At 37.1% G+C, this 16,655-nt stretch overlaps 1 protein-coding gene across 8 annotated transcripts in view; it reads left to right on the top strand.

Moving 5' to 3' along the window:
• LOC139963618 (uncharacterized) overlaps positions 1 to 16,655 on the top strand; it is a 343,329-nt gene that overhangs the window by 25,553 nt on the left and 301,121 nt on the right. For 4 of the 8 annotated variants that reach the window (XM_071964574.1, XM_071964577.1, XM_071964575.1 and 1 more), the window contains exons 5-6: positions 2,142 to 3,320; positions 6,698 to 7,014. The exons of the other annotated variants lie outside the window; for them this stretch is intronic. In XM_071964574.1, the coding sequence (XP_071820675.1) occupies positions 2,142 to 3,320; positions 6,698 to 7,014 (1,496 nt within the window). The remainder of the gene's footprint in view (positions 1 to 2,141; positions 3,321 to 6,697; positions 7,015 to 16,655) is intronic. 8 annotated transcript variants of the gene reach the window in all.

Consider the following 16,655-nt stretch of genomic DNA (forward strand, 5'->3'; position numbering starts at 1 on the left):
ATTGTTCTAAGCGTAGCGCCACCATGAGTTGGCGCGAAGCGTACACGAAAAATTTGGCCGAAAATGCATCCCAGATCGCTGGAAATGGCACTTCCCAGGACTTGTAAGTTGCATCTTAGCATATTTTATTTTGAAATTACTAGCGATATCATAAAAAATACAAAATATATGCTCAGGAGAGGGGCGGTCTCCCCTTCGCCCCCCCCCCCTTGGCTACGCGCCTGAAGTCATGTAGCAATCTTAAGCCTACGCACAGTGCTCAACTATCCATGATTTCCCGAGAATGACAGTTCCCTCCGTCGAGTTTTAATAGTTGTACAGTGTGCGGCGGACGTTAGATGACACTTCCACACCGAACAATGGATTTTAGAAAAGTGTTCCCCTAGATTGTTTGAAGGTATGCTCATTTGTAATACAAAAAAAAAAAAACGTTTCTCTATTCAGGTAAATACTCATCTTCATAAACTCTATAAAGATAAATACACACAGTGGTTCAATGAGATTCAGCCAAAGATATAGTACATACGAAAGAAGATATTCTACCTTAATCATATATATGTTCAGAATTTAACATATGCACGGATGTGCTAGTTAAATCCATCCTGTGTGCTCAAGGATTATAGAAATTCATCATTGACCCGGATTTTGCGACAATCTCTGCTTTTCTAGACAGATTTAAATAAAAGTAAATACCCCGTGTCTCTAAATAGAGGACAGTGTTTTCTTTATTCACAAATGTTAAGCCTATGTTTCCATTGGTAACTGTGACGGGAAATGTCGTTATTAAGTTATACTCGGAAATTACAATGACTATCATTAGAATTTCACACTGTAATTTTTTATCAAGTGGGTAAGCAATGCTAATTAACTGATTGATTGTGAAAGAACACGTTCACCATAACATGAGAGCATGCACGACATGGAAGTAATACCACATTATGATGACGTTCTTTCACTTATAAATGTACTTTAGAGTTACATTGGCAGTTCCACGCTCAATAGAGTGAGGGGATAAATTTTCTGTTAAAGCTAAACGCTAATGGTAGAGATTAGTACCTCTTGGTTTAATATTTAACATGAAATCAATGATTATGCATATATGATTACATTATGATAGCTGACACCCTCTACTTTGACTTCGTCTCCGCTATAATGAGATTTTGAAATTTGGTGAGAGCAAGATAGTAAATAAAAGGTTCAGTTAAGCATCTTTTGCTATCAGTGTTTTGAAATGTGAAGCTTTCATGATAAAAGTGGAAACCCATTCAAGGGCGGAGGAACCGGGGGGGGGGGGGGGGGGGGGGGCACAGGGGGCACGTGCCCCCCACTTTTCCTCAGGTTAAAAATGTGCCCTTTTTCTACATAAAAATTGAGGTGTCTCAAGTAAGCAGCCAGGGAACCAGAATGAACACTCGGGAAGGGCCGTTTCCGGCCATCTGAGGGGTTTGTAAAACCACAAATTTTCTTGTACGCTCCGCGCCAACCGATGGTGGCGCTCCGCTCAGATAGTCGTGCATACAACTTTGCAAATCCAGGCTACGCCCCTGACTTTTAATGAATTTCAAAGCTATTTCGAATGGAAAAAAAATTGTTAAGATATTAACAAGAATAAACTCTAATTCGGAAGATTCCTACTTTGGCAATTAGCATGATTTCACCTCATTTTGTCTCAAAAGAAAACTTGTTCCTTGTTTCCCATTTTGCACATTGGATATTGCAGTGCTAGTATGCATATTTTCCTTGAAGGGGGGGGGGGGGGGCGTTGATGGAGTGATGTGTATACGCAATGAGTGTTATAAAGGGTACTAAATATAAGGCTGCATCAGTCCAATCGAATTTTTGTGCCCTTTGATGTCGGTCCCCCCCCCCCCCCAGATTAAAAGTGCTTCCGCCGCCCTTGAACCCATTGCATGATTGGACGTTACGTCACGAAGAAAAAGTAGTTGCAAGGTACGCTAGACATACTTGGTGACTGATATTTTAACCTTTTGTAAACTCAAATTCACAATTGAGTGCTATACTGCACTCCTGTTTCACTTGAACCCACTTGATATTAAGCTTATCACAAAAGTAAGTTCACTATGTCTGCATGTAATCTTTCAAGCGCTAAAAACTCTTCAATTGTGTTTTTCTTTTCTCAGGAAAGAAAAACGATCTCATCAAGTATTCAAAAATAGCCTATCAAAAGCAATACGAAACAGCAAAGCCATTTCCTTCAATGAAGAAGTGCAATGTTAACAGTTTATTTGTTAAGGGAGGTATTTACTGCTCCGCTCAGGAGGGTGATTTCATGCAAAAGTCCGATGTGCTAGAATCGTTAGATTCTTACAACGATATTCTGAGCAGCCCCAAAACTAAGTCAAAGAGAACGATAATTGAGGCTGATCCTGGGTTCGGGAAAACAACACTTGCATCACAGTTTGTCTATGACTGGTGTACTGAGAACCCTGAATCTCCTCTCAAAGATGTGGAAATACTGATATTTCTCCAGTTGAGGCAACTAACAGGTGTAAATTCTATATACACTGCCATAAAGAATTCCATAGTGCCCAAAGATGAGGACATGGATGAAGCATGCATTAAGGAAATCCTCAAAGTATACAAAAAGTCTGTTGTCATGTTATTTGACAGTTATGACGAGTATCCTGACAAGAATGAAACCGAAACAGACATCTTCTCCATCATTGAGATGAAAATGTTTCTAGATGTTCTTGTCATCATACTTACCAGGACATTGATCCTCCCGCCTAACTTACACCCCGAAACAAAACGAATCAGATTAACAGGGTTTGGGGTGGCTGAACGTCGAAACTATGTCCTGAAGGCGGTGGCTGATGATGTCCAGTTGGCAGATCGGATCGAAGAGCAGCTTCAGAGAAACCCCTTCTTAAGCGATCTCTGTCAGGTCCCTCTCTTCTCCACTATGGTCGCTCACATAGTACACGAGAGGCCAGAAATCGATATATTTAGCACAGTAACAAGATTTGTCACTTCTCTGATCGCATGCGTTCATAACCATATGAAAATCAAGAAAGATGCTAATAGTGAGGTGCCTGCTTTTGAAACGGAACTAGCTAAACTGTACCGTATTGCTTTCGACGGCCTCACACAGAAGAACCAGCAGCTGGCATGGGAGAAGACATATTTAGTTTCAGAACTTGGACAAGAGTTCTATGATAACTACATAAAGCTCGGGATGTTGGCACAGGAAGTGGTCTTTGACGATTCCCAGTGGCGATATAAGACGGTTGCACGAATATGGCACAAAATCATCTGTGAGTTTTATGCCTCTCATCATCTGGTTTGGATTCTTAGTAAAGGTAAGTCTTCAGTACCGATAACATTGTTCATCATCATCATCAGTTCGACCTCGGTCGACCATTATCATCATGAGGGGTAGGAGAAGTTGGCCTGACAATAACCTGGCATCGAGATTTCCAGTCATTTTTGTCTTCCATAAGGGTTGCTAGCTCACACGTACTTTCACCAGGGGTACCACGTTTTGGCTCCCAGAGAATGAACTTGTTGGCTGCTTCTTCTGGGTGTCGGTGGTAGTGACCAGCTGCTCTAAGTCTTCGTTCTCTGATTTTCATGGACACCTTTGGAAGATCGCAATCAAGCTGTTTGTTTGGTATCTTCTGTTTCCAACTAATATCAAGGGCAGACTCAGTAATCTTGTGTAACAACCGTCTATGTTTCTTTCCAGTTGTTTGGTAATAATCCATGTTAATAGTCCATGATAATATTGATGCATTAACACAGTTTGTCATCTCTGATGTGTAAGATATTAGTAAACTTGGGAGATGGATGTATTGTTCATGTCCTCTCATGTGCATAAATAAACAGCTTATGCTCCTCGTACCCCCCCCCCCCCAGTGTCTGCTGTAAATTAACATTCGTACAACATGCGTATCAATGTAAGCAAATAAAGAGTCATCATTTGCCACTGACCCACTTTAACGCAAGAACGAATTGGGTTTGGATCTTTTTTTATTTTTGTTTGTTGTATTTGAAGACACGAGAGTCTTAATGTAGAGATACCTTCAAGAAGACCAAGGCAATGTCAGATAAAGCAGACTACACTGGATTTTCAAACAAAAACAAATTGTACACATCTGGGTAATCTAGGATGGACATGAGTTCTTATGTTGCTGTGAATATATAACCATATTGAATACTTTAACTTTTGTATTTTTTAAACAACACGTTATTCAGCCTATTAACTAGATTTTTGCTATTTGTGCTCGTCAAAGAGATTAGAGAAAGGTAATGATCAAAACTATGCAAGTAAATATATATATGCCAGATCCTCATCACATTTTGTATCACAAAGATATGAATTATTAGAGGGGATAATATTTTGCATCTGGCAACAGCACAATGAATGATATCATCAAAGCAACGCTGCTGAAAATATCTTTGTTTTTATTCATGCTTCAATTATTTATCAAAATAGCCATGTAGTGTTAGCCCCCAAAATCGTATTTTTACCTAAATATGAGTAGTAGTACTGATCTTCATGATTCCATTTCCTTTTAGTGTTCAATTATTTTTTAAGTCAACCTAATCCAAAATGTATTAAAAATGAAGCTTTTGATTTTATCTCATCTCACAAAGATTTCATAGATGAACTGGTCGACTACCACAATAACAATACACCAAATGTTAGAACGTAAACAAACACCGTGACTTTCTTCATTCTAGGCAACTTTAGTTTGCAAGGATAGAGACAAGAACACAAACTAATAAATAACATTTAAAGGAATCTGTAATGTGGTGGCATTGTAAGAGTGAATCATGTGATACATGAGTCAAAACCTAATATCAGGAAAAATTATTTTCATGACCCCATAAAATTAAATCATCCTCTGCAAATTCTCTCTTTTCCCTGTAATTGTTTTTCAAAGTAAATTTAACATTTCGAGGGTAATATGCTGAGAAGTATTTGTCAAAACTTTTACCAATTCTAGCAGAGAAGAACTTTAGATCAGCAACACTGATGACCCTTACTCACGTGATGTCACTAGTGTAATACGTATGCACAATTATTTCCATAATAATTTGCATAGTAATCCGTTACTGAAAAAGGAATTTAAGGTCGTACTTCATATTTATAAACAAACACTAACTGTAAACAATTCTAGTCTTAAAACAACTCTGTTAAGAGCCTGAATCAGGATGTCCCTTTTACATTGTAATACCACGTTCAGGCCATACCACTCCAAATTGGAATGTTCCTTTCAAATAACTATGCATATGCCGTTATCTCAAGAAGCTAACTATTTATGCTAAATACCGCACGTTATGCTACAGTAGTAGTGTTGATAGTAGCTGTACCACCAACCACAATATCAGCCGGGATATTGTGGGAATAGGAGTGTTTTGCTCTCCAAGCCTCTTTTAATGGAGTTTGCAAGTTTGTTAGACTGTGGAATCAAGGAAATGACAGTGTTAAATGTTATTCAATTACTTCAGTGGCATTGTGAACTGGAAATCAGAATCTAAAGGCCAGAAAGTTCATATACAGAGCACACCAACACTTTGAATGGAATGATATATCGAGAATGAAGTATTTTTGTATCAGCATGAATGATTTACACTAGGCTATCAATATGAATGCCAATGGCACCTCTTAAATACTCAGTGTACTGTTGTAAACATGATAATTTAAATCTTAATCAGGAATGCAAAAAAGCATTGAGGTGTCGATTACATGCAACGAGCTGCTTCTTCAAATATATGATGATTCCATTCTTTTACAGATATATATATATATCTTACAAGTTTCCACAGTTTGCTCTCTGTTTCACTGACATGAAAGGACCATTGAAGATCACTAACTAGAACATAGTGATGTATATCAGTAATACATCCACTCAGACATTTCCTTATTGATAACAATATTATCAACACTTGACCAAAACAATATAAGGAGGTCTGTTAGAGGATGTTACAAATTTGACTGATTTAGAGAAATACACATTTACTGCATCCAGTTTTAAGTTTTCACTGTAATATCTACAAAATGAGCTATGACTTTTATTTCTGTGTTGTTTAATGTGCCCATTCACAAAATGAATTGTTAAGATCAAGCTTACTGACAATGTGAGCAAGCATCTAGCAGAGATGCATATTTGACTCATTCTTCCTTTTGGCTGCAAATTACTTAATATAACCTTTGACCCCAACTAAATCATTAAGACCAAGCTTACTGACAATCAATCCCTGATTCACGTTTTTAAGCATGTAATGAAGTAAGGTATATGGTTGTAAACCTACTTCTAACAAAATATAACATAAATTGTTGACATATCTGTCTAAGTTTCTGTCAGGCACAGTGTATCCTTCTTTGAACCTCAGATAGACCATTAATACTCTCTGTCATTCTGTCTCCATTGTGTCTGCTGCTTAGCACAAATCTTGAACTTCAATCAATGCCCGATTCCCAATTTAATTACAGTAATATCAATGATGTCACAACAACATAAAACAAAACATCATTGACATACACCATGTGAATGATAGTTTTACAAATAACACTGTATACAATGGTTACTAATTGAATTATAGGAAGATTCGATGCTACAAATAAGACAATGGTGCAGTTACACTATTACAATGTGTCAACACCTTGATCTCATGCCTGCAGTAAACTGTACACATTAAAACCCATATAATATATCTGCTTGGATTACAGGAGCGTCTTCAGCAGCGTCATCAATCAAAGTGAAAGAAACCTTGAACAGCATCAACCCGCTTGACCTCCAGTATGTCTATCGCTTTGCATGTGGACTCAACAAGTCAGCAGCAGACATCATCATCAAACACCTGCAGGAAACCGAAAAGGGACGTCGGTTTGCTATCCTATGCATGCTAGAACAAGGAGAAATGTCTAACCAATTTCAGCAGTCAGTTAAGGACTTGGTGTCAAGTAACATTGTCATACTCTCATATGATTCCAAATTGTTACAGAGGTCTACTAAACAAGTCCTTGAAGTTGCTTCAGCTAAGAAGGTAAATTTCAACTTGTATATTGATACTCTCAACACACTAGAACGAGTTCTTATTTTGGTTTAATTTATTCGATATTTGTGACTCAACTTTGCTACCCACATTGTTTAGATTTTTATTACAATAGCTCATTGCAATTATCAGGCCAACTTTTTTGTATTTATTCATTTGGGTTCTGATGTTCATTCTCATTGTGGATAGACAACAAACTTACTAACTAATTAATTTTCCTTCCTGAATGCCAGTGAAATTCGGAATAGTTTTCTCGCATCTCAGGTTACTCTCTTAATCGGAAATGTAAGAAATATGGCACCTGATAAATCAGCTCTACCCAACAGCATGCATGCGCATAACACCTATTATTTAGTGTGGACCGTTGCCCCATTGTCTTAATGTAGCAGCAATGATTCGATAAGGGCACTTTGGTTCCTGCTTGTAAGGAATATTTACAAGGGGAGCAGCACTGTCCTAAAACAGTGATGTGGTCCGATTTACACAGACGATTTTATTGCCAAAAATATCACAAATCCACCGTTGGTCCTTTTGAGAGCCTGTTGAGGACCAGGTGTCTGATATGAGCACGAGTTGGCTCTTCTTACAGAACTCACAGAATCATCTGAACAGTACTTATTAAGAATTTTAACGAAACCAAACAAAACCTTGATCTCTAATAGCTTAGCACACAAAGGTTGCAGAGGAGTCAACTAATGGACAATTTAGATCGGAATATGTCCACGAAAATTCAAAAAATCGACTTAAATGAAACTGCAGAGGTCACTCGAGGTCAAAGTCACCCAAATGCAGGTCGACTGTTGGATTGCAATAGCGTAACTGCCAACCTTGATGGACATTTTGTTCTTAAGTTATTGCAAAAATAGTAGTTTTTGACCCCTAATTGACCTTTGTTGACCTTCGATCACATGACCGTTATGTTTGAAAACCCCATTCACAACTACTCCCAAAATATCAATCACGTGGGACCCTGTTAGTGGGAGTTTCACAAGTTATTGCACAGAAAAAACACAGTTTGACCCATAGTTGACCTTTGGTGACCTTGGATCACATCACGGTTATTTTGAAAAACGTGCCCCTACTTCATTCACAAATTATCCCAATATACCAGCCATGTCAGATTTCGTGACTAGAAGTTGTTGCAAAAATTAGCATAAGTTGGCATTTTTTTGCACATTAGCAACCTTGAATGACCTTGGATAACCTGATGGTTTTTATTAAAAAAAAATCCCCTCAATGATGTGAAACCTTTCCTAAAATTGTTATGTGCTCCAATGTACACACACAACGTTATTGCTAATAAGGTATCAAAACCAACCTTTGGCCCCTCATAACTTGAGAACCTGGTGTCCGATTGAAGCGGGAGTTGGCCCTCCATAGAGCACAAAGAGCTTTATCACATATCAAAATACTGGCAAACTTTTTTGTTTTGCCCCGTATCTCCTAAAATGAGCATATTTTTAAAAATTTGACCTTTGACCTCAAGGTCAGATGTAGTTTGACACGTTGATTCCAAAAAGCAGCATGACAAGTCTTACCACCATCCTAACTGTACTTATTAAAAAGAAATTGACCTCTGATAACTTTGCACACGAAGGTCGCACAGGGGTCAACCAAGGACTTTTTTGATTGGGAGGTACCTTTGAGATCTGATTATGGTCATGAAAATTCAAATAACCAAAGAAACCAATATACGTCACCAGAGGTCAAACTGAGGTCAAAGGTCACCTAGATGCGGGTCGACTTATGGATTAAAATAGCGTAACTCCCAACCTTGACGGACATTTGGTTCTCAAGTTATTGCAAAAATACTAGTTTTTGACCCCTAATTGACCTTTGTTGACCTTCGATCACATGACCGTTATGTCGTTGGAAACGATCCCTTACCCCATTCACAACTACTCCCAAAATATCAATCATATCGGACCCTGTCAATGGGAGTAATTGCTGTTTTTAATATATTGGTTTTTGGCAACTAACTGACTTTTGCGGGCACCAAAAACAATAGGGATCTTTTTCTTACTATGGGCTATCCACCCAATGGCACCCACCAAGTTTGATCATGAAACATCATTTCCTTATTGAGATATTGTGTACACAAGCCAAGCGTCACATACATTTTAGGGCAAAATAACCTCTTGAGCTAAATAAAATACTATAAAAGATGTAAATAAGTGAAAGAAATGGCTAGTTTGTAAAGGCACAATCACCCAAAACACAGGACTGCAGGATTCACTACCCGAAATGCCAGGACATAGAGTGCATGTACCAATAAACCCAAGCCATCAAAAATAACTCAAATAATGTGCATGCATTTAACCAGTTTTGGGCAAAACTAACTGTTTGACTTATGGAAATACTACAAAACATGTAAATAAATGAAGGAAATGGCTAGTCTTAAAAATATGACACAATCCCCCAAAACACAGGACTTGATTAGGCACCACGTGCAATGCCAGGACATAGAGTGCATGTACCAATAAACCCAAGCTATAGAGACCTTTTCTATATCAATCAACCTTTTGCTAAATATTGACTTTTATCAATTCATCATTCCTATACCCAACTGTACCGCAGCTTCTATTGACTTTTTCACTGAATTACAGGCCGTTTGGCTGATATAAACTCACCAAGACTAGTAGATTTTTCTTTATTATACTTATTATACTGAATAACTTTCAGTTTTGAAAATTATTTGTATATTTATGAATCATAGCTTATACAAAATAGCATGACTTCCAAGAAGTTTTACTATTTAAAATGCGCTTTAATTTCAGGGGGCTTCACAAGCTGACTGAATGTCCCAGTGAGGTAAATTTCCTTCAGAATGTTCATACACACACACATACACGCACGCCAAGTTGAATGCCTAGGTTCCTTGCTTTGCAAAAAGCAATGAACCAGAAAGTGATATAATTCATCATAATAAAAAGGTAAATGGTTCACAGCTTACCCCGAAAAACACGAAAGCAGGTTCTTTAAATTATCCTCTGTAATATTTACTGTTGTGCTGGTTATTGTATGCTGTTGTGGGTTGACTCCTCAGCTTTAATTGCAAAGGATTTAACACAATAAGTACACATGTGTAGCACATTTGTTGCATTGGGGTCGTAAAGAATATGTGAGTGCTCAGGCCTCATCCATCTAACAAAATTGTGGAAAAGCAAGATAATTTACCAATGAAATCAATATCTTCACACAATGTTGGGGCCAATATTTGGAAAGTTGCCACCATCTTGTTTATAAATGTATTCTATTCTTTTCAAATAAGAACATACATGAATATGCACATCACATTCTGATAAGGGTAGTAGCTATGCATTCCATTGTATTCTTGTTTGGATCTGGTGATCTAATATGCATGAGTTTGTGCAACATAAGTACATTAAAATATAATAACTTAGTACAGCTTTACTGCCCTGATCAAAGGTATGCAGCACAACCCATTACCATTTCAATAACTGAATGTCGAGAATTTAGTTTGTAGAGACCCCCCCCCCCCCCCGGACTGTCATCCACAAGGAAGTTATGTCATCAGTGATGTTGTTCCGTTTTAATTTTCTTTTCCTATTTCCTTGACGAAAGACGTGTACAGGAAAACCGTACCAGCTGGAGGTCAAAGAGAGACTACACAATAATTCAACTTTCCCTTTCACTAGATTTATCAAGGTGAAAATTCAAGAGGTCTGTGATAACTTTTGGACCACTGTCAAGAAAAGTGCTTTACTCAAATTATCTGTTGTGGCATGTACTTTAGGCTAGATAGTGTTCAGTTAGAACCATTGAAATAGTTCCAGACATCATGCTATTTTTTTTTTACTTTTGTCTTAAATAATGAGGATCTATGAATATTTATACAGTTATATTCTCAGAGCATCACAATTCATTGTTTACAATTCATTGTTTACTATTGCTGTTTTTACCTTTGGGTATGCAGCACAACCCATTACCATTTCAATAACTGAATGTCGAGAATTTAGTTTGTAGAGACCCCCCCCCCCCGGACTGTCATCCACAAGGAAGTTATGTCATCAGTGATGTTGTTCCGTTTTAATTTTCTTTTCCTATTTCCTTGACGAAAGACGTGTACAGGAAAACCGTACCAGCTGGAGGTCAAAGAGAGACTACACAATAATTCAACTTTCCCTTTCACTAGATTTATCAAGGTGAAAATTCAAGAGGTCTGTGATAACTTTTGGACCACTGTCAAGAAAAGTGCTTTACTCAAATTATCTGTTGTGGCATGTACTTTAGGCTAGATAGTGTTCAGTTAGAACCATTGAAATAGTTCCAGACATCATGCTATTTTTTTTACTTTTGTCTTAAATAATGAGGATCTATGAATATTTATACAGTTATATTCTCAGGGCATCACAATTCATTGTTTACTATTGCTGTTTTTACCTTTGGGTTTGTTGGACTGACATAGCCCACAGCACAGGACTTTAACATTATTCAAAGCAATTTTGCTTTTATCATTGAGCCACTTGGGGTATGTTTTGATTCTGAGGTATTCAACACAATTAGTTACTACAACACTATTAGTACTTACTTATGAACTTCGTGTTGCCTACAAAGAGTTTCTGAGAAAAACAACAGTTCATTTTACTTGTGATTCCTGTGTACATAGATCAAAATAAAATATCAGGTTATCCTCACAATATAATTTGACATCACTTTTTGGATGCACTGAAATGGGGAGGGCAGGGAAGGCTAGGACGGAAATGGAGAAATGTTTGTTGTGACATATGTAACATATAGCAAGTGGAAGCACACAGGCTTCAGACAGTGTGATCATATTAAAAAATCACTGACTCACTTGCTGAGGCAGTTGTACAGGGTGTTATACACTCTTACATTATATATAGTAATAAACTCACTTAATACATGTCTCCATTGAAACTGAAATGATGGAAAAGTATGTCACATATTAAATTATTTATAAATGTCTTAGCCTTGGCAAGTCTTGGGTTTTTACTCAAAAGGAAATAATCCCAAGTAGGTACTGCTACTACTGGGAGGAGTTTACAGGCTCGCTTCAAGAAAGCTAACCCTATTCAAATAGCTTACTTTATTGTTGGGATATTAACGTTGATGATAACTCAAGTTTGAAGGTATATCTAAGGTAACTACTGGGCCAATGGAAGCCCTACTACAGTATGTACTATAGGTTTGGTCAAGTTTAACTATATACTTGTGCCAGTTCATTCCTTAGTTTGTAACTGAGATACACCAATAACGATAGTCCTCCTCATAATATAAACCAGACTTTAGACGGTTTCAAACTTAGTGTGGGTATGGTTCTAACTTAGTGTGGGCATGGTTTTTAACTTAGTGTGGGTATGGGTCTCATTTTGTGTGCAGTGACTCTATTTAATTGTAAGGGGACATGCAGTTATGAACTAAATTGATTGTTTAAGAGCCTGTCATACATTTTACTGCCTATTATTTGTGGAAGTGAGGCTGACAATACAGAGGAGTGTGGCCGCACTGTAAAGACAGATTACTACCCTCACAGTAACTTCCACACAACACTATAACACACTGATAAATTAGAAGGGATTAAGTCATCTGAATATTTGTTCTTTAATTTATGATTCATACAAAAAACGAAAAAAGGACCCAGATTAGTAAACATACCGAGTTGTGTACATTGACAATTGGTATGCAATACATTGCATGGCATAACATGCCTTATATATGGTGAATGTATGTTAGATTGAGACCTTAATCTTCCCTTAGGCCCTTAGGGAGTTTATTGATCAAGCAAGTCTCTGCTCCACCAGGATTAGGCAGTGACAAAATCATTTCTACCCAGACTCAAATCTAATTATAACTACAACCCAGCTTACCAGTCCTGCTATACACTAATTATACACTTACCATTACCATCAGCATATTGTAAACCATTCTGTGCAAGATCCACATCGTGTAACCCCCAAAGATCGTTTCAAGAAAGATTAATCCACATTTCCCTAAGGCATTTTTATTTTAAAGTTGAATAAATTTTCAAAATGTATCCATCAGCAAAACAATTGGCTAAACTTGGTAACATGTTTGCAATCCTTTGGATTAGACTAAATTGATCAGCACACTTTCTAATTTGGTACTTTAACATGACCGGTGCAGCAGGCCAATAAGGTTGTTCTTCTTTGTTTTAACACCTTTACTTTGAAGTCAAGTAAAGTTAGGCCTAATTACTGGCATGGATTTCTTTTGTCAAACAATTAGTATACCCAGGGACGTAGCTAGGGCATGATGATTGGGGGGGGGGGGGTTGGGTTGGGTTTTGAAGCCAGAAATTCCGACTGCTGCCTTGTACCCCCCCCCCGTGCTACTCGTCAACGATAGTCAGTGTTAGTCAGACACCCCATCTTTCGCGACTGCACTTTTTAACTTTTTTCTTCGATACATTTGTACCACTGGCCCTCACTTAACAAACTTATTAATCACTCTGGTTAAGCAAGTAAGCAACTAAGTATAAGTTATCTGCTTGAAGGCTACATAGACTACTAACTGCAAAAGCAACATTAGATAATGTATCAAATTATCAACAAATTATATTCGACGACATAGTGAATTGCCAAAAATACAGTGCTTTTTCCTAACGCGCTTAATATTACTTGCTTGGGGGGGGGGGGCTATTTGTCACTCACATGAATTTTTTTTTCAATTGTTCACTTCATTCGACTGAGCATTTGGAATGAAGAGAACAATTGAACATTTTGCAGAAAAATGTCCAATTGACGAGATATGCTAAGTTGTCAATTAAACATTTTGCAGAAAATTGTTCAATTGCTCAGTTAAAGCAACTGATCAAAATTGTTCAATTGCTCAGTTAAAGCAACTGAGCAATACAACATTTTTCTGATTTTGATAAGATTTTATCTTGTTATCTAAACAATTTACTGAAAAATGTCAACTTAATGGGGCAAAGTTTTTCTTATGATGATGGCACTTTTAAGCTTCCGTAGATTAGCATTGAGTGTATTATTGTATTCCATAGAGATAGAATACACCCTGAACTAACTTGAAGCTAGCGAACAGGGTCAACCCACTCAATAGCAAAAATAAGTACATAAATAAACCAAATTGAAGCTGGCGAACGTTGTACAGTAGTTCTATTAGGCATTTGTTATTATTCAAAAAATCATACAAAGTTTTGTACGGTGGAGTCTAAGGATCGCGAGATACAATTTCTCAAAGTGGCAAGGGAAACGTGGTAAATATGACTGATTAAGGGTCAATTTTAACTGAAATTTTTAGGTCATTCACAATCACAAGAATATATGAATAGGCCTAGGTAAATAAGAGTGCGACAGTCGGAAATTTTGACTGTCGCACTCAAAATTTCCAACTATCGTCAGTTTTACCAAGATTGGGGGGTGAGACACCCCCACATCCCCCTCTAGCGACGTCCCTGGGTATACCAGTGTGAAGCAGTGGATGCTCTAATACATAAATGTTGTGTCTTTGCTTTCACAACTGTCCCGGTAACTATAAAAACTATAACATATGCATTAAGGATTTCAGAACATTTAAAAGTATTCTTACTTACTGTAGGGGGGAGGGGTGGTGGGTGGGGTAAGAAACAGGTGGTGGACCATGCAATCATTACCCTGCTTATATAAACTGTACACACTTCTCTCAAGAGCTGTAATCCACACATGAAACTGGCAAATCTCTAAATAGGCTGATCCCAGAACTGAATAATTGAATTTTACCTAATGATGAGAAAAAAACAAAATGCATTTGGTTATCAGTTATAATGTTATTATTCATTCAAATTGTCATCACTGAGTCTGCAAGTAGCAAAAATTCTGCTGCAGAATTCTATCATGTTACAGTATCAGACACATAGAAATCACACAGCTAGTATATGGTATGCTACTGTAGATTTAAAATGAATTACAAAGTAAAATTAGTAAAAGACGAGGGATGTCTTCTGATATTATATCCTATCTTGCTATGATATTTACAACTTAGTTATAATAACATTGTAAAGAAATTCGACTAGAACATAAACCTATAGACTGTAAAAGATGAGTTCAATGTCTCATAAGGTTTCCCACAGTGAATATAAAGCTCAACAAATACCAACATAATTGAAATATAAACAAACATTAATCTGAAATTGAGACAAGCATTGAATCTCCAATACAAATTAAGTGAAATATGTGATAAAGAATAGTGTATTTTATCTTAGGATAAACAGAGACTTAAAAAGTTGGCCAGGTGGCACAATTGTGCATGGAACTGTGCCTGGCTCTCAATGACACTGGTTTTGTGTACACCTTACTGGAATAATGCTTCTTTAGCCCCACAGGACGTGACTGTGAATATTAGAACTGGTGTGCGACAGTTTATCAAGACTTTGGAGAAAAATATCAAAGAAGTAAAGGAGAAGCAAACCTAACCATAATCTTCAGCTGATATGATATGTCTTTGAGATGAATATCAGAGGTGGAGGTGATTTGTATTTTACTGTCCAATTATATTTCAAATCATATTTCCAATCTATTTCCAATATCTAAGCAAATGCTTAAAACAGTAATCTCTACTGTACTACAGTAAATAAACATCGTAACAAACTAATTGCATTAAAGTTCAAGATTATATCCATAGTTGTGTGACCTTTGTGTGTCCTACCTAAGGTTTTTTGTTGTTTGATGGAGTGTTCATTACAAATACCTCTAACACAAAGCTCAGCAATACAGACTGAGTTGAATGTTTCTACATCATTATAGAATATCTAAAACTCAGGTTTTTGCTTTGAATCTGAAGAAAATAAATACCTAAACAGAAGATATATTTTAGGTAACCCAAGCTACTTTCATACAAACCAACAAGTTGTCTTCCAGTATTACCATTCTGGGAGTGTCAGGAGTTCTAGAAGACTTTATTCATTTGAGTCTCAGGAGGCAATTTTATTTCAGTTTGGCAAACGGTAAAATGTACCAGAGGGTGTTTAGGCAGCTATTGTGTTATGGCAAGCTCATTACAAACTTACCAACTACTGGATTAATCCAGCAAGAATCCGATCATTTAATACCCTTGCTAAGGATTAATTCTGTCAGTTGTATATTGAGTGGATGAGTTAAAACTTTAAATAAAATTCTTTTAGTGAGAGTGAATGGTGAAACAAGAGTATTCCTTGATCTGCGATGCTATCCATAAAATCTACCAGAGGTTGTTGAAACATTACTATCACTGTTCTACACTAACCATTAATGTGATTACCATCACATGGAGGAAATATCAGATGATGAACCATTCATTGTCCTTGCCAGCACAGTATGAAACTTCCATCAAAAACTGGTAACTACAGGTAGAGTAGGTGATTCCCTAATAGCTCGCTTCAGGGTAACTCATCATTAACTTAATGAAGAGAAAAGAAAGTGATGTGATGAAAATTAAGTCCTAATGATAGGATATATTGAGAATGTCAGTCAGAAATAGATATATGTAGATATGTCTATAGGAAGGAAAGTACATTTCAGTTTCCAATAACCAAGAAAGTGTAAACACAATTAACCAGTAAACCATCAAACTTGAACCAGGGAAGTGTAAACACAATTAACCAGTATACCATCAAACTTGAACCGTAATTTCCGTTGTTTAGTGGAAGTGGC

Source organism: Apostichopus japonicus, chromosome 22, assembly GCF_037975245.1.
Source record: "Apostichopus japonicus isolate 1M-3 chromosome 22, ASM3797524v1, whole genome shotgun sequence".
Classification (NCBI taxonomy): domain Eukaryota; kingdom Metazoa; phylum Echinodermata; class Holothuroidea; order Aspidochirotida; family Stichopodidae; genus Apostichopus; species Apostichopus japonicus.